The sequence below is a fragment of the Syngnathus leptorhynchus genome, chromosome 10 (assembly GCF_054491065.1).
Source record: "Syngnathus leptorhynchus isolate UIUO chromosome 10, UIUO_Slep, whole genome shotgun sequence".
Taxonomy (NCBI): Eukaryota; Metazoa; Chordata; class Actinopteri; order Syngnathiformes; family Syngnathidae; genus Syngnathus; species Syngnathus leptorhynchus.
In genome coordinates, this window is record NC_141204.1 from 2,156,595 (window position 1) to 2,177,073 (window position 20,479).

At 40.3% G+C, this 20,479-nt stretch overlaps 4 protein-coding genes across 5 annotated transcripts; 1 reads left to right on the forward strand and 3 right to left on the reverse strand.

Annotated features, from left to right (window-relative positions):
* Positions 1-445: 445 nt before the first annotated feature.
* Positions 446-5,056, reverse strand: bag3 (BCL2 associated athanogene 3). The gene is made up of 4 exons (XM_085922767.1): positions 4,329-5,056; positions 2,731-3,066; positions 2,337-2,660; positions 446-2,257 (listed from the first exon to the last, which is right to left on the reverse strand). Exons 1-4 carry the CDS (start codon positions 4,524-4,526, stop codon positions 1,478-1,480), a joined length of 1,638 nt encoding a protein of 545 aa, XP_085778893.1. The 5' UTR covers positions 4,527-5,056; the 3' UTR covers positions 446-1,477.
* tial1 (TIA1 cytotoxic granule-associated RNA binding protein-like 1) lies at positions 5,016-11,552 on the forward strand. 2 transcript variants are annotated; one of them, XM_085922768.1, is made up of 12 exons: positions 5,016-5,177; positions 5,583-5,679; positions 5,924-6,022; positions 6,114-6,168; positions 6,239-6,326; positions 8,127-8,202; positions 8,445-8,553; positions 8,631-8,726; positions 8,816-8,900; positions 8,967-9,090; positions 9,185-9,330; positions 9,434-11,552. In XM_085922768.1, the coding sequence occupies exons 1-12, from the start codon at positions 5,149-5,151 to the stop codon at positions 9,555-9,557; spliced, it is 1,128 nt and encodes a 375-aa protein (XP_085778894.1). In that variant the 5' UTR covers positions 5,016-5,148; the 3' UTR covers positions 9,558-11,552. The 2 variants fall into 2 exon arrangements, with proteins under 2 accessions (XP_085778894.1, XP_085778895.1); XM_085922769.1 differs by lacking the exon at positions 6,114-6,168 and having other exon boundaries at positions 5,924-5,974; positions 6,298-6,326; positions 9,434-11,551.
* A 241-nt stretch (positions 11,553-11,793) lies between these two features.
* pkd2l1 (polycystic kidney disease 2-like 1) lies at positions 11,794-16,695 on the reverse strand. The gene is made up of 15 exons (XM_085922770.1): positions 16,422-16,695; positions 16,164-16,277; positions 15,233-15,360; positions 14,903-15,156; positions 14,613-14,837; positions 14,317-14,545; positions 14,069-14,239; positions 13,815-13,996; positions 13,615-13,735; positions 13,436-13,534; positions 13,244-13,365; positions 13,047-13,164; positions 12,823-12,956; positions 12,070-12,208; positions 11,794-11,907 (listed from the first exon to the last, which is right to left on the reverse strand). The coding sequence occupies exons 1-15, from the start codon at positions 16,693-16,695 to the stop codon at positions 11,794-11,796; spliced, it is 2,424 nt and encodes an 807-aa protein (XP_085778896.1).
* Positions 16,696-18,838: 2,143 nt separating this feature from the next.
* On the reverse strand, positions 18,839-19,267 carry atoh7 (atonal bHLH transcription factor 7). The gene has a single exon (XM_085922676.1). It carries the CDS (start codon positions 19,265-19,267, stop codon positions 18,839-18,841), a length of 429 nt encoding a protein of 142 aa, XP_085778802.1.
* Between the last annotated feature and the right edge of the window lie 1,212 nt (positions 19,268-20,479).

Sequence of the window (20,479 nt, forward strand, 5' to 3'; positions counted from 1 at the left end):
GGAAAGTTTCTACTGGGAATGTGTTGTTATTGTATTGTGTGTTTTTTTGAGACGTGAATGTTCGCAATGAATAGTTTTGTGTTCCCACTCAGCCACACTTTCTCTACTATGACTCAGATGCCTCCTTGGGGAAATACAGAAAGCAGTTGGGCAATGACACACACTATTGTTATTTTTATAATTAGAGAAGACTTGAAATGCACCAAGATTATAAGAAGTGGACTAATAAAAAAGAGACCCAATATATAATAACAATTCTGATTGATTAATCGACAGCTAATCGATCATCAAGACATGTTGTACCATATATATTATGTGTGTGCATTTTTCCCCATTGTGCCAAGTCATTAAAATGGGCATTGTGGGCAGTACTATTTTTGTTGTTTAACTTTAGTACATAATCTGTTTGTTTTTACTTAATTACTAAAGGACTTGAATTTGGTGGATCAAATTATTAGTCAGAATTACTGTCAAACACGGTTTATTTCAACTATACCAATATAACAATGCATTTTTCTGCGACTAGTCACCTGTGATACTAAGCCACAATCCATAATTTGTGAGGGGATAAGGCATTACACAAATTGTGCGAGGCTAATGATAAAGCAAATTTTGACACTTTTCAAGTGATAGCTTGGTGTCGTATTGCACTTATAAGGCTTTTTTTTTTGTCTGTGACATTACAGATTGTGGCTTTGGTGTTTCTTCAAAGAACATTCTAACAATCTAGAACTCTTGATTCCTTATTAGCACCAAGTACTGATTGTCCTCACGTCACAGGTCGGCATTCATAAATATAGTAAAATACTATATAGTGAAATATAAATACTTGATTGCATTGAAATGACACATTAACCGATGACTATACAAACACTCAAAACACATCAAAATTGGTGAAACAAATATTTCAAAATTGATGCTGATCATTCAGTGTGATACATTTCCATGATGAAGTGCAAAGATGACAAAAATAACTCAGGTACCAAAAAGCAGCATCGTAAATGACAAACCCATTATTTTGTTTTTTGCCACAAAACAACTCCAACATTGTAATAAGGGGGAAATGCTTTTGTGTTGACAACATTTTGCAGCGAGTTCAGCTCCAAAGCCCCAAATGTTTGCACTCTTCATGCACTGTTTACATACAAATGTGCCGACCGGATTGAGAAAAGCTTCATACGATATAGAATACAGACATAACATTCATTAAGAAAATACTTTTTTTTTTTTTTATTGTACGATAAAGGCCTCTTCATCAAATTTGACTTTTGACTCGCTCTTGACAGGTGTCTTATTACGAAGACACTGGCACAATACTGAAGGCAACGATGTCATCTCGAAAAACATGACAGTACAGAGCTCTTGTCAATTACGTGGTGAATGGCAAGAAATACCAACACTTAATGAACAACGCATGCAACTTTCACAAATACTGAGCAGAGAGTAATTTTGTTGATTAGCAAACAAACACTTTTTGTTAGGATATCTCCTTTGCCATCTCGACATTCTCCTTGGTGATCATGCTGGGCTCTCCTTTGGGTGCCGGGCTGTCTCCCGCCGCCAAGGCGGGCCTCGTGGGCGCCTCCTCCAGTTGCTCCAGTGTCTCCAGTATGGTCTGCACGCGACGGACTCCATCCCTTCTCGCTTGCCGTACGTCCGCGCGACCTTCTGGGTCGACGGAGTCTAACGCTAAGAGCTCTTTGGTCAGCAGTTCCTCCAGTAACAAATACTTCTTATCATTCTTTTTTCCTTGGAAGCTTTTCACCTCCTCTTCAAGTTTAGCAACCCGCTCAACTATCTTCTGTACTTTGGCCAAACCTGGGTGGACGGGACACTGGGGCGGTTGTTCGGCCTCTACTTTTACAGGCGGGACTTCTGTGGGAACGGCCGCCGCTGCGTCGTGCGCTTCCGGTTCCGACGGCGTTTGGAAAATGACGTCGGCGGTGTTTTGCTCTTCTTGATGGGGCGGAGGGAAATGTTGTGGTAATTGCTCGGACTGCGGCGATGCCTGAGGCGACGCTCGAGGCGACGCCTGCGCCGACTGCTGTGGTTGTTGAGGTGGAGGTTGTTGGAAGTGTTGATGTTGCTGAGGTGGAGGTTGTTGGAAGTGTTGATGTTGCTGAGGCTGTTGAAAAGGAACCTTTTGGCCATCGCCATCTGTGCGTAAAGGCTGTGTAACCTGGATATTCTCTGTTTTTTGCGGAAGGCTCACTTGTTCCTGCTCCACTCTCTGAGGTGGCTCTCTCACGATGACATGCTGTGGACAATCAGAGGTTTAAACATTTTTTAAAATCTGGACCAACTACAAGTTTGTGTGCGAGTCCAAAAATAATTACCTGCGGTCTTTCCCCCAGAACCTGTGTTACAATAGGTGACTGACTTCTGATATGATGCGGTAGGTGAATAGCAGCGGTGTCTCGTTGCTGAGGATACAATACGGGAGAGGCCCTTTCTCGAGGTGGCTGCATCGCTGCGGAATAGGCGGGCCATTCGTCTTGCTGAAGGCGGTGGTGGAAAGGTTGCTGATGCTCTGCGTAGGGGATGCGTTGATTTAACTGAGGCTGTGCTTGTGTTTGGCCTCCTCCACCCTCATGGATTACTGGTATGGGGATGTAACCCGCTTGGAGACCAGTGCTGCTGGGCCGTGGGACAGCAAAAACCTTGAATACAATAGAAAGTTGATTTATTTTCATCGCAAAGTCCAACTACGGGTCTTTGTTATTGACTAACCTCCGCTGTTTGCGATACAGGAGAGCTGGATTTTCCACGCACCGTGGAGCAGTTGTCAGCGGGTCCGTGGAGAGGCGATCTAGGCCTACAATGAAACCCCGGTGTCGGCGAAGGTATCCGCCCCTCTGTCCTGATATTCTGCGTAGTGGTTGGGTGGATGTAGGAATAGCACGGGTGCTGTTGCTGTTTGAGCTCCGCACCCTCATGGAAGACTGGGATTGGGACATAACCTGGTCGAAGGATGGGGTGCTTCATCTCTTTTACAAAGGTCTTCTGCATCTCCTGAGGGCTTGGTTCTGGTGGTGTGCTGGGTCCATTTGGAGACACTTCCCTAACCTGAAATACGTACACATGAATTGGAATGTAATATTCATGACAAACATGATATACCGAAAATATGCAATTGTAAATGAGACAAACTCAAGTATAAGAACCTTAATTAGGTCAATAAATATTTTGTTGACTTCTAAGTAATTCTGCTCTATTTTGATAATCCATTTTTTTTTCCTCATTAATTTTCTAAAGTCCTATTACTTGATTAAGATATTTTAAGCCAGTCCAAAAATTAAGAATCACGCTTCTGGAATGTGGGATTAATGTGTTATTATGTTTTCTGTGCTCAGCTTTCTCTGACTCATGATTTTTGCAATAACGACAATAAAACATGGACCACCCCAAACACATTCATATGCATACAGAACATAATCCCACAAAGGAACAGCTACTGTTCATGTGGATATGCAATTAATTTCTATTTTGTATTGTTGACAGCATAACTCAAGTGCTTTAAGCAACTGCCAGTGACAGCCAGGGTGGAATACAAGCAACAGGTTTATTCATAGTTTGTTGCTTTCTGCCCGAGTAACCAATGACAACCAATCTCAAAGATGTCAAAACAAATTCTGTATTTACATTCCACTGCCATTAAGATGGTTAGGCACCTTTCCCATCTGTTTTCTATCTAAAACAAAAGTTGTGAAATTTCTGGGGAGTGACTCTTTGCCCTCTGCCATTTGACTATGTTACGCTGCACACAGGCAACAAGCATTGCACCCATTTTATCCACTGACAGCTGTCGTCTTTCCAGCAGCTTCTGCCTTCGACACTAAAGATTAACAAGTGGCAGCATGCGAGCCGATTTTTTTTCTTTTTCTGTCCCTCGTCAATCCATCAAAATCGGACTATTTCTCCATGCTCCCTATAAATACGCAACATATAGACTGCACCCCCTGGCCACAGTGGTCCTGCTGCAATGCCTTGTAAGGGAAAAGTTTAATATGAGGACGTCGCAGTGTTTGTCGCCATACAGGAACTGATATTAGAAGTCAAAGGTGGTACATATACTGCAGGATGAGTCACCGAGTAATTATGTCGTTAGATCAGCACGCGGGGACAAAAACAGGCTTGGTGATCCGTTCCGAAAGGCTCGTGAGGGGGGAATGCGTGGGGGAGTTAAGGGGGGCAAACATGGCCTACGGTCAGCACCATTCGTGAAGTGCGCAACTCGGATCAGTTAACGGGTCGCAGCGGCTGGTAATATGATGAAGATGTCATAACGCACGCTCCTCAATACGGCAACTTTATCGCGCATCCTTTACCTTATTCGTGTCGTGTCTGGGGTCGTTCCAGGTTGTGGTGCGTCTGTTGTGATCCACAAAGAAGGGCCAGCCGGTCTGGGGGTCAATTTTGACTTCCCAACCGAGGGGCAAGGGGTCGTTGTCGTTATTCGCCATCGTCGTTGTTGGCGACTGCGTCTTCATGCCGTTCATGCTTCTGGCTGCACAGCACTGAGACATTTAATATCGGCGACGGACGCTTTAAAGATTCCTTCAAGTGACGTGGGAGAGTGGGCTGGAAGTTTCTCGAAATAGCTGGGTTAATGCTGGGGGCGGACAGCGCTGGATACAGAGGCATGGCTTCGCTAACCAATGTCGCGCACCCCCCCCCAAACACGCGCAGTAAACACGTTTCATCATTTCATAATTTGATCTACCCATTGCCCCATTTATGTCGTTCTAGTTCCCAATTTTGTTTTGACCATCCCGATTATAATTTATTGTTGGATTTATAGACTAGGAACCCCCATGAAAAGTTTTTTTCTCACTGATAAGTAAGCAAAATATTAGGGGGCTTCACTCATAATAAATAAGCAAATAAAAAAAGGTTGCGATCCGATATGTAGATATTTATGTTTACAAAAGTTTATTTTCCATTTACTAATCTGTAATACGTGCCGTCACGGAATACGCATGCGCTCTCGATGCCCGTGGCGTATAGCATGACGTAAACCTAGTATCCGGTTAGCTAGCTTCTGGCTAGTTAGCAAGTTGACATAGTGTGCCGCGAAACCGAAAATCAGAAGCTTACCAATAAATCGTTGTTTTTTTTAATCGCTTTTGGTAACTGTCGACATCAAGAATGGACGACGATTGCTACCCCAGAACACTGTAAGTTTCAACAGTTTTAGCAAAACGAAACGTTTGCTGTGCTAATTTCGAAAAGCGGCTGCTAACTTAATTTGCGCTGCCAACACGATAGCTGTTGGTTTGTATTTCAGGCAACAGTAAAGCTGAGGACAACCGTGTTTGAAAAAATATTAGTTTACAGCTTGTATAATATGTTCCGTAACAGTGATTGGCGTCAAACTACTGCAAATGTCATGGCAAATGTCAAGTTAGCAGCGTTAGCCCCGGCGAGTTGTTTGACTGTCAAGCGAATGAAACGAGTTACACAATCACGTTGACCCCTGTAGGTTAACTGCACACAAATCTTTATCATATTGTCACTACTTGTTTTGTTGGTTGATATATTTGACTTGTTTGAGTACTCTAACATAACTTATTTTCTTCCAGGTATGTGGGAAACCTCTCCAGGGATGTGACTGAAATTCTGGTTTTACAACTTTTCACGCAAATAGGGCCTTGTAAAAGTTGTAAAATGATCACAGAGGTCAGCCTATTTTGCATCTATGTTATGATTATAGAATCTAAATACAAAAAAATAAATGCAAATATATGTGCTTTACAAACGTGTCCAGGGAAATTGCAGATTTACCGGCATATCTGGAGCTGGGGAGTGATTTAATTTGAACCTTTACTTATGCCCCAAAAATATGGGTATAATATTTGGTCATCATTTAACTTATACAAAATAACTGAAGTTTAAATGAAGTACTTGGTCTGATATCTTGCAGCATACAACCAATGATCCCTATTGCTTTGTGGAATTCTTTGAGCACCGAGATGCTGCGGCAGCCCTCGCAGCTATGAATGGGAGAAAAATACTTGGAAAGGTGGGATACATTTCTTGTCACACATTTAGTCTTTTTGAAAATTCTGACGTAGAAAATGCCAGCCTGAAATGTTTATTGTCTTTATTTTCAGGAAGTCAAAGTCAATTGGGCCACCACTCCCAGTAGCCAAAAGAAAGACACATCCAGTAAGTATTTTGAGCAATTATTTACTGAAACTGAAATGGTGAGATAATTTTTTTTTTTGTGGCGTTATAGATCATTTCCATGTGTTTGTGGGTGATCTAAGCCCTGAAATCACCACTGAAGATGTGAGGGCTGCGTTTGCACCTTTTGGGAAAATCTCGTAAGTTTTTTTTATAATTTGTTTATTTTTTTTCCCATTGTCACAGCTTTAACAATAATGCTTTTCTGTAAGAATTGTGTTTTGTCAACACAAACCCTGTATGGCTTCAGGAATAATATTTATGTATACAGTACTGTACTCAAAATGTAACATTTCATGAAGAAGACTGAAGACAGACATTGAGAGGTGTTTTCAAGACCTAAAAGAATGACAACAAAACAAAAACATTTGCATATACATTGTCCCCTGGTAAATTCTGGAAAGTGATTTTGAAAAGATCCGTTGGATGGATAACAAATACATACCTCTGCAGGTTTATTCAATTGTTGTCTAGTCACTGTAAATTAATTTTGAATTCTGAATTACAGTTTGAGCGGCACCAGAGTTTTTTTCTTTGCCTTCATGGAAAACTGAAAATTTTTCCAGATGTGAAGTGTAGATTCTCATTTTGAAGAGCTTTCCCACAAATGTGACATTTTTCATTCAGGAAATAATATCAAATGAGTTTATGCAGCTTACTCCAATTTTCCAGGGCTTCATATGACATAAGTAAGTCTATTTCAAGCAATCTTCTTCTACACTGCACATAAAGGCCAAGAATATTACAATTACCTAAGATGTTATTTTAACGGAAGACATCATTGGTGTTAATGATTGTGAACGTTCATGATTATGAGTAGTGTCTATCATTTCTAAAAGTAAATGACATTTTTGTCGATTCTAGTTGCACTTAAATCACATCTCGCTCTGTTTGAACAGTCAATCGGTTGGTTATCATGATGACAAAACAAAAATCAGTGCGCGTCAACTAAGCTGTATATCTGCCAACTTGAACCTCTAACCATCGAAGTCCTTGTAAACTCAAAGTAATTGTTATCTGACCGGTTTGGAGTTGTCGAGGACCCATCACCTCTTTTCTGCATTGTGTCGGCTAGTGTTGCTCTTCTTTGTTTAGTCGATGGTAAGTGTCGGTGCAATGTAAGCTGTATATATGAACGTGAACAGCCTTTAGATGTGGGTCTCAGTCAAGTAATAGCATTTTGGTTATTTTACAGAAATGCTCATAGGATTGGACAGGAGCTTGAAGGCTAACAGCAAGGAACTGTGCACTCTGGAGACTCAGATGTAGTTTTTTTTCTCTATTTATTCCATTTTTCCTATTGTCTTTATTTGTAGATGCTCTGTCATAACGTGATATAGTATAGATGATCACATTCAATATGACATGTATTCCTCTAAATCTCTATTTCAAGTGTTTCATTTTCAATTGTATATTAAGTTTTGTCGTGCTAAGGTCTTCTTCCAAAGTCTCTGAAAATTGTCAATTTCTCAAAATTTGCAGCTCCCCAAATGCCATACTCCAATTGGTGGTAAAGAATTGACCGAGGAATATAAAGAAATCTAGCCATGTATGCCATTTTATTCTTTTTTATCCCTCTTTATGTATTTCTACTTTTTCATTTTTTTTTTAAGAATGCATGATAGCGTACAGCATATTTTTTTATGAGATTCTACGTAGTGGCAAAAGTGGTGCTACTGTGGCAATTTATTTTTTAATACATCTTAAGTTGTGTAAAATCTATCTGTAGACTGCATGTATAATTAATTCCTGCTTTTGAGTCAGTGAGTCAGCACTCAGTTCAGGGTCCTAATAGCTACCAGTAATATAGGACAGTGTAGTGGATTCACAATTCAGTGTGTCTTGCGTGGCTCCTTTTTTGTTGTTGGTTTTTTTTTTAGTATAATGCCGTCCGACTGGAAGATTCACTGACATTTTTTTCCCCCCACATTTTGCTCCAGAGATGCTCGTGTTGTGAAGGACATGGCGACAGGCAAATCAAAGGGGTATGGATTTGTGTCCTTCTACAACAAACTGGTAAGGCTCCAGTGCTGCAACACAGATCAAAGGTTATTTCTTTTCCTGTTTATTACTCTACTTTATGGGGAAAATCAATGTAGATGTTCAATATAGTTACACACACATTCATACTGAGTAATTTCTTAGCATAACAATGTTGAGAATAACATGAACAGAATCATTTGTAGGATACCATATATCGATATACAGCAATGGATTGGGTCAACTCTGCGTTTCAACTTGTCGATGTGTTTCTATAGGACGCGGAGAACGCCATCGCTCACATGGGAGGGCAGTGGCTCGGAGGACGCCAAATCAGGACCAACTGGGCAACACGAAAACCACCCGCTCCCAAAAATCCACAGGACAGTAAGTTTAGATGGAAAGGAAATTGTGCGTGAAGGTTTTTTTTTTGTGTGTCACAATTCTTTTTTTTTTTTCTCCAGATGGCTCAAAACAATTGCGGTTCGATGATGTCGTGAGCCAATCCAGTCCACAGAACTGTACTGTGTACTGTGGTGGGATCCAGTCAGGATTATCAGGCAAGTAGTTCTTATTTAGTGTTGCAATGGATCTCTGTCAGTTTTGATCACATTTACAATAGTGTACTTTTTCTCTCAAATCATATCAGATACATTAATGCGGCAGACCTTCTCACCATTTGGTCAGATCATGGAAATCAGAGTCTTCCCAGAGAAAGGATATTCTTTCATCAGGTAATTGCACCATTTGGCCTCTAGATGTCAACCGACTTCCGTGTGATGGGCTCTTCTCCTTGAAAGGTTTTCCACCCACGACAGTGCTGCCCATGCCATTGTGTCAGTTAACGGCACGGGCATCGAAGGGCACATCGTGAAGTGCTACTGGGGCAAAGAATCTCCTGATATGACTAAAGGTTCGCAGCAGGTACAGTAAATCTTCTGATATTGGTTTCATGAACATCATTTGGAGTCAAGTCTCTTGTTTGCACCCGATTGAGTGACTTTTATTTTTTGCCCAGGTTGAATATGGTCAGTGGGGGCAGTGGAACCAGGTCTATGGAAGTCCGCAGCAGCAATATGGGCAACAGTATGTGTCGAACGGATGGCAAGTTCCCTCCTACAACATGTATGGCCAGTCATGGAACCAACAAGGCTTTGGTGTAGAGTATGTACCAAACTCACGCGACCTTTTGTGAGACTGACAATTGGAAAGAATATTCTAAATATAGCTTCTTTGCAATTTTGCTCATTGTTTCTTGTTTTCACAGACAATCCCAGTCACCCGGTTGGGTCGGAGGATTCGGCTCTCAATCGGCTCAGGCTTCAGGTTCCGCAAGTTCAGTCGTGTCTAACATGACCAACTTCAACATGACTGGTTACCAGACACAGTGAGCTGGTCCAAATTTACAGAGGAGAACTGGCTCTGGTCAAATCCTACTCCTGATGCATCTGTTTGCCTCATAGGACAAGTAACATTTTTTTTTTTTCTTTTTTAAATGATAATGCCCATTTCAACTAATACACAGGTAGGGAACCTGCCTGTTGTTTTTCCCCCCCCAAAACGCTCCCCAATTTCAAATTTGATTAAAAATATAAATAAAATAATACAAATAAAATACACATACAAATAAAAATACCATCACTCTGTACATCCAAAACTATATTTGTGCCTTTTGCCAGAATGTCACTCAAATATAGTTTTGTTTGAAACCTCACATCATAGCAATACGTCAACCATGTTCTTTACACTTCCCCAAAAAATCTAATCTAAAATACGTAAAATATTTTCAGTTGGTTACTTGTAGTCCTTGTTAGAATATTTATGCGCTGCCTGTGCTTGGCGCATTTTCTATTATTTGATACAGTAGGTAATAAAATGCCACACGTCTGAGTTGATGTTTTTAATTTAAGTTTGTAGAACGCCAGAGTGTCGCCTCTAACCAGCATTGCTAGAATTGCAGTGCGCCACAGCAACCTTACAGCGTTTGTCGGTGTTCAGCTAACACACAACAGTCACTGCATTTTTTTGGATGGGAACGAAAAGTGCTTTGTAAATAGAACTCCCGAAATAGTTTGCGGCGCACAACAATTCAAAAAGTGCTGCGGCTTTAAAAATAATGACAACAAATTTCCTCAGTTTACTTTTATAAGCAAGGTTGCTCTTTTCATTTTTTTTTCCGCTTCAGAGAGATCACAGCATGTTCTTAGTAAGCTTTTGATATATTTTGTGTTAGTGAACCTGTCTCAACTTTGATAGGCTCAACATTGAATTGAAGTGTTAAATTCAAGAAAAGAATTCATCATTTTGTTGTCAGATAATCTTTATGCTGATTCTGGGCTGGTTTCCTAGAGGAATATAAAGTCTTTTTTCTTTTTCATTCTTCCTCGCAGACCAATCCCTGACGATAAAAAGCATTTTCTAATCACCCACCTTTGTAAAAACAAATAGATCTTGTGTCCTTCCTTTAAGATGTGATTGCCTAATTTCATTTTGGGTTATTGCATGTTAGTGGAAGGATTTGTAAATATGGCTACTTTTGCCCTTTTGGTGATCTTTGGTGAACAAAAGTCAAGTTTAACCAGGCGCCCCTTTCATTTGGCTTGAAATGATGTGCCATTTGTTTTTATCACGTGTAATAGTAGACATACTTGATGGTTTATTTATTTTTTTCTGGGGGTGGTGTTTAGAGCTGTTTGGATGAACAAAACAATTGACAAAATAAAGAATAATTGCAAAACTCCATGCAGCTTCAGTACTGTACATAACTAAGGGTCGGATATTATGAAATGTCATCGGTGAATAAATATCAGCAATGTCCTAGAGCGGTGCCCCTTGATTTTGAATTGTCCGCTGAGGATTTAGCTATTTTCTTCAAGTAGCAGGAAGCAGATGTTTTAGCTCGAACCGCACGATTGGAAAGTGCATTTCTATTTGTCGCATAAGATATTGAATGTAATGACAACTTGCTTCAGTAAAAAAAAAAAAAAAAAATCACAAGTGATGTTTAGTTAAAGCTGGGAATGGTTTTCATTAGAAAATAAAAACATTTAGTCACTTGAAATAAAGACACGTTGAAACCAAATCTGAATAGTATGTTTATTAGACACTTATTTAACCGCATATACATTTTATCAACACACCTTAATGCATATTGAAATAATTACGGAACCCTTGATTGCACATTAACAACAAATGTTCACACTTCACTGTACTGCGCAAAGAAGTTGACAACTTTTTGGGTAAATGGTAAAATAGTAATGACAACTATCATTGTAGGCATTCATCTGTCATGCTGTGTTGCCTATATTGTACACACTTCTAATATGTAGTTTTATATTGAAGCAGAATCTACTTAACATTGTAGTTGTTTAAATATCTGAGCTTAAACATTTTATATTTAGCTCTAGTGCTGAAAGCAAATAAAAAAAAATGCATACATTATTTACAGCACATATTTCAGAGAAATGTGACCGGGGTCAAAGCTCAAACGCACCAAAGATGCTGAAATGAGAGTGGAGCATATTTTCAGCAACGATATATTACTTTTAAAGCATTAACATTTTTGATCTGTAACTTTTTCTTCACTCCTAATGGAAACACCTTCCATCAACTCATCTCAAGGTTTTATCACATGTGACAGTCATATGTGGGGATGGGGCAAATTCTTCCTGACGGCAGAGCGGGCTTTGTCCCTCGGTCCACACAGAGCAGGATGCTCCCATCTGAGGCATTTTTATCCGCCTGCATTAGGTAATACATTCACATGCTGCTTGTAATATTTATTTTTTGTTACTGATTGATGATCAAGTCATTTTTTATACTGTACTGTAATGTCGGATTAAATGCAAATTTCAGTGCACATGTAGACAAAATGACATCTATGGGCAATTTGCTCATACTCACAATGTGATTGGTCATCGACTTCCCATTGGCTTTGTTTAATTCACTTATGTCCTCTATCCCAATTTTCTTCAAAATCAACTCAATCTTCACTGTGATCCCTGACATGACATTTTCAAGGTGGAGAACCTGCCTGGACAATCTGCAATTAACACAGAAGAGAAGGTAAATGGACTTGTATCATGTTGAATTCAATTCACACAAATTATTTAGTTAAAGAAAGGAAGTTTGGGGGGACAAAAGAAATGCATATGATGCCTGTTTTAAATGAAAGGCAGTCGATTTGGCGCTTAACGAACAAAATCGAGCTGCTGCATCTACTGTAGAGGTTTCTTCCGGCCACTAAAGGGCACTAAGCTATTGATGACATCTTGTTTCGTCACACTTTTCCCGGATCGTGTCTTTTCCCGGGCTTTCATTGTAGCTCGTATTGCATTGCTAACTTTACCCCCGGTAAATAGTCCCATTTTATTTATTATTGTCTCTTGTCTCTTATTATTGTTCCCTGCACATTAAGTTTATTATGGTCGTCGCGGGGATATATGTATGTTTGGAGAACTCCTTCATTTCCGTCAATAAACGTTATGTTAATATAAGGTATGCGTCCTCAAAGAACCATTTTGTTCTATCAGTTCTCTCTGTGTATATTCACTTACAAATGATAATTAAACATTAAAACACCTGCGTTTTATATTTCAGTGCAGGTTATATATGAACAAAACAAGATTTATAGTCCAGAGGTTACAGGAAAGTGACCTTAGAAACTGCTCTCGGTCCATAAATGTGTGATTAGCGTTGTTCTTTTGGTCACTTAAGATCATTGGAGGCTTTTCCCTTAAATCCTTGCCATAGTTCATTCCAAGATTGTTGAGTTCAGCAGCAAGGGCATCCTGAGAAAATGAAAAAGTTTGATTAGTCCCTTTTTTCCATCGCATGACAAGCTAAGATATCAGAATGTCGTTTGGGTCAAAGCAACAAACCCTTTTTTCCTCCAGCTCTGTTTTCATTTTCTCCTGTTCATCCTCATCTAGAATGTGGTTCCCATCACGGTCAAATTGTGAGAAAGCTGCAGAGATTTCATGATCAGCATGTCCCATCCTGTGACATCATCAGAGTGGTGAGAATTGTGTTTAAAACGTTACGATTGCAAGGAATAATCTTCATCTTTTCAACTTACTCTTTCAAAGTTTCTCTAAAATCTTTGAATTCAATATCGCCAGACCCCGCGCGTAGAGCTCTCTGGACGTCTGATATTTTCTCATTTTTAAGTTTCAGCTTCATGAATGTCTTCATGTAACTCTGATTGTGGAAATCCCAGACCATGTGAGATCATATTTGAACTTTTCTATTTCACAGCAATTTCTGTTACCTGTTTAATGATGTCGGTTATCTGGAGCTCATCTTTCTGGGACGACAGCTCCTCTTTCACCTCGGAATATGTGTCATTTATGATGGCAAGAAACATGTTCTGAAGAGATATGAAACGGTAAGCTCTACATACACAGTATTATTTTACTTGCAAAAGACTCGCGTAGCAGGACGGCTTACGAGCAGGACGAAGAAAACGAAGAAAACGTATGTGACGAAATAAAGAGGTCCAAGGACTCTGTTTGCACGATCAATTGCGTCATAATCAAAGTCTCCTAGAATAATCCTGAACTGGGTGAAGCTGCAGGAAAAAAAAGTTGGAAAGACTAGTTAGCTCAGACACAATACAGATTCAAGTTGCTCTTTTGGATGTCACTTACATGCACTTGACAAAGGTGCTGAAGGATTCTACTTCTGTACCAAAGAGTAAATATCCGAGCTGAGCGTAGGCGAAGAACACGATGAAGAACATTATAGCAAATCCCACAATGTCTTTGGCACAGCGACCGAGTGTAGAGGATAGCTGAGTCATTGTCTTATTGAAACTTATGTATTTGAAGACCTACATAGACAAGAAGAGTAGTTTGGAATGTTAGCAAATGTCAACATTGAGAATCCTACTCCAGTATTTTACCTTGATCCAGGCAAAGAACAAGTTGACTGCGTTCATATTATTGTATTGTGTTTGCCAGAATGCCAGAAACTCAAAGTCAGCATAGATTTCGGGTTGGTCCAACAATTTGCCGAGCAACTTGTCCACTTTGACTGTACGGAAAATATTGAATATAATGGCAACAATGGCGAGCTGGAAATGAGAAACATAGTCATTGTTTGAAGCTCATTGAAACGTGCAATGATTTCTCCGAACAAACATCTTCTTACCAGTATGACAACTATGTCAAGAATGTTCCAAATGCTTTTGAAGTAAGAGAACTTGTGTATTCGAAGCTCGAGAATCTCCTCCACAACATAATAGAGGATGAATAAGCAGAAGACCATCTCACAACCCAGGATGAAGTAGTCCCAGTAGTTGATGTAGCGAATCAGTTTGACTGTTCGGATCTGGTAGGAAGAAATAGCGCCGCCGGTTGCCGGGAATTCCACCACCAACCTGTCAACAGACTGACGTCAAACACAAATTGGGATAGCAATCAATCAATTTGGATGTCAGTCTGTACCTGATGACACAGAACATGTTGATGTTTGCATTGTAAGTGGAGAAGTCGATGAAAATAGCCCTGGTTCCTCGGTCCAGCCAGAGGTTCTCCTCTAGCTCTTTTAGTACAATTGCGCTTTCATCCTTGGTTCGACCCAGGTCCTGGTAGTATCCGGCTCCGCTGTAGGTGGTCAGCAACCCCCAGTGGGAGGAACCCTTGATCATTTTCTCAGCGTGATAGTTCCACCTACAGAGGTGCAAAGGTTAAACATCTCAAGAAGTGCGAATCTGCCGTGAGGTGGTGCGACTTACGCCGTGCCGTTGATAAGACCAAAGTTGAGGTCATCCTCCTTCTTCTCGTTGTAGACATCGTAACATCCTGTGATCTCATCCTGGAAGTCTTTATGAACTTTACAGGAGTTATTCTTGATCTTGATCTGCCTCATCCTTGGAACTCCCAGCAACATGTTCTCATAGTAGATGAAGGACCGATCTCCACTGTCCAGGGATTGGTTATTGTACCATTTAGTCCAATACAGGCCATCCAATAACGGTTCTTGAGCAAACTGTTGATACAGAAATATTGAAATCATCAAAATTTGCTTCCAACTGATGATGAAATCCATCTAGACAGATACTCACCGTCCAGAAATCTCCCATAGTGCTTATGGACTGAAACTTAACCCCACTTTCTCCAGCCGTATTCACAAACAGATCAGTCATGGCTTTGGTGTAATAGTAGGTGCTTGAGCTCGTCATACCGTATGTCACTGCAAGACAACACGGTGACGTCGTTAACACCTCCATCCTTATCCGCCTTTGCTCAGGCTGGCCTTAAACCTCGCTCCATTCAGCGCTCCCGAGATAAGACGCGCCACCTATTGGACACTTGTTCTTTGGATGTATTTATGTCGCAAGCGTCAGATGGGTCCAGATTAGAGGCTGTAATTTGTTTGAGGAGAGAGCACGGCGGCCGGCCAGACGCAAATAGCCTCATCAAACAATGTCAACATTTACACGGACAAAGAAACAAAAGATGAGGCCAAATGCGCTTATCGCTAAAAGGCAAAAGGGTTGTGGTCATGGTCCTTTCATGACTAATGGTTGGCTTGACAAAAGGGGGGGGGGGGCATTTGTGGTAGCAGGACTTTTTGGGGGTAAGCCAACCATCTCAATTTCTTTGATATGTTTTCACTCGTGCTCAATTCTTTTTTTGTTTTTTTAAACCGCCGATTTTGGGACACTTTAACCTTTTCATCATCAATCGGTCAATTGTGGACTTGCAGTGCCAGTCCAAAGTTTGGACAGTCTTTCTCATGTGATAGAACAGATGTTTCTAAAATAGTTATCATGAATTATTGTTACAGTTCTCAATTTTGGGGTCAAACTAACTCGACTAAACGAAGTGATCTTTTGGAATAAAAATCAATTTGTTGTATCAACATGGGCCGACTGTTCGTCATTGCTTGTATGTACCTAAAACGAACCGCATTCTGAATAAATATCATTTACCTTTGTCTAATAAGCACATTTCAGGCACAAACGCATTCATTGTGTTGATCTGATTACTTACAAAGACAAATATCCACCAAAAAGACCACGTAGACCATTAACTCCCGTAGAGTTGTGCGGACAAACAGTTCCCGGTTATCCGAGGTGTTCTCAGTCAATGTCGTACCCCACAAGCCTACCGAGAAGATTGAAAGGAAGAAAATGGTTCTGTTCTCGGATCAATCAATCAAACACAACATTAACATTTGTGCGAGATCATTGTCTTGGTAAAGAAGATTTTTTTTTTAAGTACAACCAGCCAAGTTCATAATAATCCTACCTTTAATGAAAGAGCAGCAGCCTCTTCGTTTCTTCACCGGGATTTTATCGGCCGAGCGGGGTTCCTCTGGCAAAGGACCTGGGATGTCCACGTTGTACATTCTCTCCATGGAACTCTGGAAGAGCGGCTGCGGGTTGTAGTCTGTGCTCACGACTCGAGGCAAAGGCGGCGAATCCCCGACGTAACCCTGGTTCACCCACGAACCCATGTTCTCCAACTCGCATTCCACCTGACTGGACAGGTGGCTGTCTGCGCGGTTGTTCAGACTCTTCATAGCGCAGGATCAGAGAGGAAAGTCAAGCAGGGGGGCAATGTGGGCAGTTTTGGAGCACCTGGGGTGTTCCGAGGGTTATAAAGAGTAGGTGACATAAGCGTCGTGGAGGGAGGAGCCGCACGAGCATTTGTTGTTATATTTTGACTCCATAGAGAATTGGGATGGTGGCTTTAGATGGATTTCACAAATCTTTACAAGTTAAACATTTGCATCATTGCCATCCCATAGTTGAAAATGTCACAAACACATTCCTGGAAGTGTTCTTTTGTTATTATTGGAACTATTACAGTTGTAGTTTGTCTATTAATATGAATATGCTGGATAATTTTGCAGAACTCTACTCCAATATATTCAAATATGTTAATAATATATTTAAGTTTTCTGTGTTGGACTTTTGTGTAATGCTCAGTTGCAATTAGAATGAATGTTAAAAGATAAATGAAGACAAAACATCGCTGTCATCAGCCATTAGCGACACACGCAATAATGAGCAAATCACCGAGTTGTATGTTGATGCTATTTGTTTTTTGTTTGCCTGCTGCCAACTGTTTGCTGTGACTGAATTAATGAAGAGTGTAATTGCAGTGTCACTGACACGCACTTTTGACTCTACCCTCTATTCATTTTTGACATGCCAACTGTCAGAAAGCGTTTATTAGGTATGCAAACATTCATTGTGGCCACTCAGTCATTATGACCATCTGTATCAGCGTTTGCCACGTCCAGCTAAAATGCCACAATTAAAACCCTCGGACAATTAAGCATTGTACCTCTAAGACATTTTTCGGACATCATAGGTTTTCTCCCCCAAAAAAACAAAACAATTTCTAAAGCCCACCAATTAAATGGCAGTTGGGCGTTACGGTTAATCCACTGCAGTATGAATGTTATTATTTTTTTAAAGCAGATAGTGTTTGGGTCCGGCCCTGGCCGCTCGCTCGCGCTCCACTGACTCTGAACTAAGCGATTACACACATCCATTAGCACACAATGAAGTTTAATTCCTGCTCCCCCCCCACACTGAAGCCAGGCAGGCCGGCATCTTGCTCAGAGGCTTCCTTAAGCTGCCCTGGCTTGTGCCACCCATTGAAATTTTTTCAATCTCTAACAATGGGCTATGATTGCCATTTAAATGTGTCGTGCTGCTCCAGTAGTAAACAATCCTTTGTGTGCATGAGACATTAGGTACAAATAAATAAATAAAAAGTCGTTTATTTCAAAGAATAATGATAATGTTGTGGTTTGAGTTTTTCCTACGTGAGGTGTATTGTTATTATTATTATTTTTTTTATGACACGTCTGACGTAAGTTTCTGTTATCTCAGGGTACAGAAGCTGTGAACAAAAGGAGGATTGACGTGTCAGGGTGCAGTGCAAGTGGGCATTACTGCTAAGGTAAGCTCGTCACCAGCACAAATAAAGACTGTCCTATCTATAAATTACATTCTCCCCTCAATAACAATGTCTTCAGTAGCACACAAATAACTGATAGCAGATGTATAAGCTTATTAAGAGGTGGTGGTGGTGGGGGGGTTCAAATTCCAGTGCTAGTGGATAAAAAATAAAAATCACCTTCTTGATCCCTGAAGCAAATTGAATATTAAACAATCAATTGAGCCAAGCAATTTTTTTTGTCCTAAATGCAAAAAGTAATCATCATAATTTCCATAGAAGACAGTCATGACAAAGCACAATATATTTGATAGGAAATATTTTATTCTCATTCCAAAACTAGAATTTAGCATGAAAAAAAAATAAAAATCTTGAAAGTTACTTTTTCACATTAGCTTCAACAGTACAATTAACAGCTACGATTCTCTGAATTCATTGAAACATTTATAAAAACATTTGAAACAGCTATAAATACACAATTGCATGTCTATTGGTCATTTTTAATGACACTACACTACATGTCTCTGATCTTTACTATGTATTGAAGAACCTGCTCAATATCCTAGCAAAAATATATGCAAGACTTTAAAAAAAGAAGCCTTTTGTCAAACAAAGATGAGAAAAAGAAATTAATCAATACAAATGTATTTACGGTCTCCTCAATAGGAGAAAACAAAGCTTTCACATTGCCACTTACAACATGAGTGTTTAACACGCCGACCGGCAGATTATTATTATTATTTTTTTCCCTTTCATACGTTGAGCTGATGCCCGTCAAACTGATAAGAGAAAGAAGAGTTGATATAGTCCTGCCCCGTGGAGTCGTACCTCATGAGGTACTGATAGTCGTCAGGCTGCACGCAGTCCAATTGCAAGTCCACCCACTGCACATGTGCAGCGTTGTTCCTCTTAGTGTCCGTCAGGATCCGGTTGAGGGCCATGATGTAGCTGAGAGCCATCTGCAGGGTTTCATACTTGGACAGTTTCTTGTCTTGACCCCACTGCGGCACCACTTTTCGTAACCGGTCGAAGGCCGTGTTCAAGCCTTGCATCCTTTTCCTCTCTCTGGCGTTGGCCGCCATCCTCCGCCGCGTGGCCGACTCGTATTTCTCCGGGCTTTTGGAGTCCGCTTCCGACGATTCGGATCCAGAGTCTGTGCAGCTGGAACGGCGAGGCTTCATGTCCCCAAGCTCTTTGTCCTTTGCTTTGGAAGAGGACAGTGTGAAGAGTCCAAGGTGTCTGTGCTGCACAGAATGGAGCGGCTTTTTATAAGGCGCACAGCAGATGAACAGGTGGCAGCAGGTGGAGTCCCTTGCCTTCTACCACCCCCTCGCTGCACATACACACAAATGCATATAAAGTATATGTGCACACTCAATACACACACACACACACACACACAAACAAAAAAGCCTTAATGAAATTCCAATTATCTCGGGCTGGGCTCTCCGGCCGAGGCTTCACTCGGTGCCATGTGTCACAAACACCAAAGTCTGCCATCTGCTTGCACAACTCATCACAACTGATGCTGCAAACAAGTTTAATTAATAAAGATGACAACAAAATTAGTTTGGATCTATTCATATTTATTGGGGATAAAACAGGGATGAAAAACAGAGTCACAGAGTTCAAGAATTCCAATTGAAAGATGCTCACTATATAAACATTTTAAAATTAGCCGCTGGACAATGAGTGGACAAAACTGTTCTGTATTTGTTAATTATCTTTAAAATAAAACAAAAAATCAGTATTTTATTTCAGGAGACCATACAAAGAAATATACAAATAAGATTTTTTTAATTTTATTTTTTTTTTTTGTCCACACGTCCTCAAATCTCCTTTCACCACTTGTGTCTCATAATCTGATTATTAGCCTGAGGCAACACAAGTGTAAGTGTGCTTTGTAACCCGAGGGATTTTGTCTGAAAATCTGGGGATTAAAGATCTTCAACAATATGGACAACACCATGCCCAGATTATTGCATCAAAATCTGGAAATGATATTGTTCACCATGTAGCTCAGGGCTAATACTCTTTGAGTTGTAATAATTGATATTTGGAATATGTGGGGCATGCAAGTTAAGTACAGATGGAGATGGGCAATAAATAATTGATCTGTGTACCAAGCCGAGAAAAAAAGGGAGCGACAGAATCATTTGTCTGGCTCATCTTTCCCATCTGGTTATGTTTCATTTAGAATTCAGGGGCACAATACAGATATTAAATATATATAATACAAAAATGTTCTCTTTTTTTTTGTGTGGTGGAAATTCTAATTATAGTCAGCTCTAAATAATTATTTCTGTTATTTTTGTAGGGCAATTATGTGAGGGGTTTTTGTAGTGATGGTTAAAATATTGTCCAGCCATGAATGTTTTTTTTTTTTAAATAAA

Coding starts and splice junctions, on each gene's coding strand:
- bag3 (XM_085922767.1), bottom strand. CDS start 4,526: ATGTCTCAGTGCTGTGCAGCCAGAAGCATGAACGGCATGAAGACGCAG. Junction 2,661..2,730: donor CTGTATCGCAAACAGCGGAG/GTTAGTCAATAA, acceptor ATTGTATTCAAG/GTTTTTGCTGTCCCACGGCC. Junction 2,258..2,336: donor TTCTGGGGGAAAGACCGCAG/GTAATTATTTTT, acceptor GATTGTCCACAG/CATGTCATCGTGAGAGAGCC.
- tial1 (XM_085922768.1), top strand. CDS start 5,149: ATGGACGACGATTGCTACCCCAGAACACT. Junction 5,178..5,582: donor GATTGCTACCCCAGAACACT/GTAAGTTTCAAC, acceptor ATTTTCTTCCAG/GTATGTGGGAAACCTCTCCA. Junction 6,327..8,126: donor GCACCTTTTGGGAAAATCTC/GTAAGTTTTTTT, acceptor ATTTTGCTCCAG/AGATGCTCGTGTTGTGAAGG.
- pkd2l1 (XM_085922770.1), bottom strand. CDS start 16,695: ATGAAGAGTCTGAACAACCGCGCAGACAGCCACCTGTCCAGTCAGGTG. Junction 15,157..15,232: donor CTATGGGAGATTTCTGGACG/GTGAGTATCTGT, acceptor CTGTATCAACAG/TTTGCTCAAGAACCGTTATT. Junction 13,997..14,068: donor TGTTCTTTGCCTGGATCAAG/GTAAAATACTGG, acceptor TTGTCTATGTAG/GTCTTCAAATACATAAGTTT.
- atoh7 (XM_085922676.1), bottom strand. CDS start 19,267: ATGAAGCCTCGCCGTTCCAGCTGCACAGACTCTGGATCCGAATCGTCG.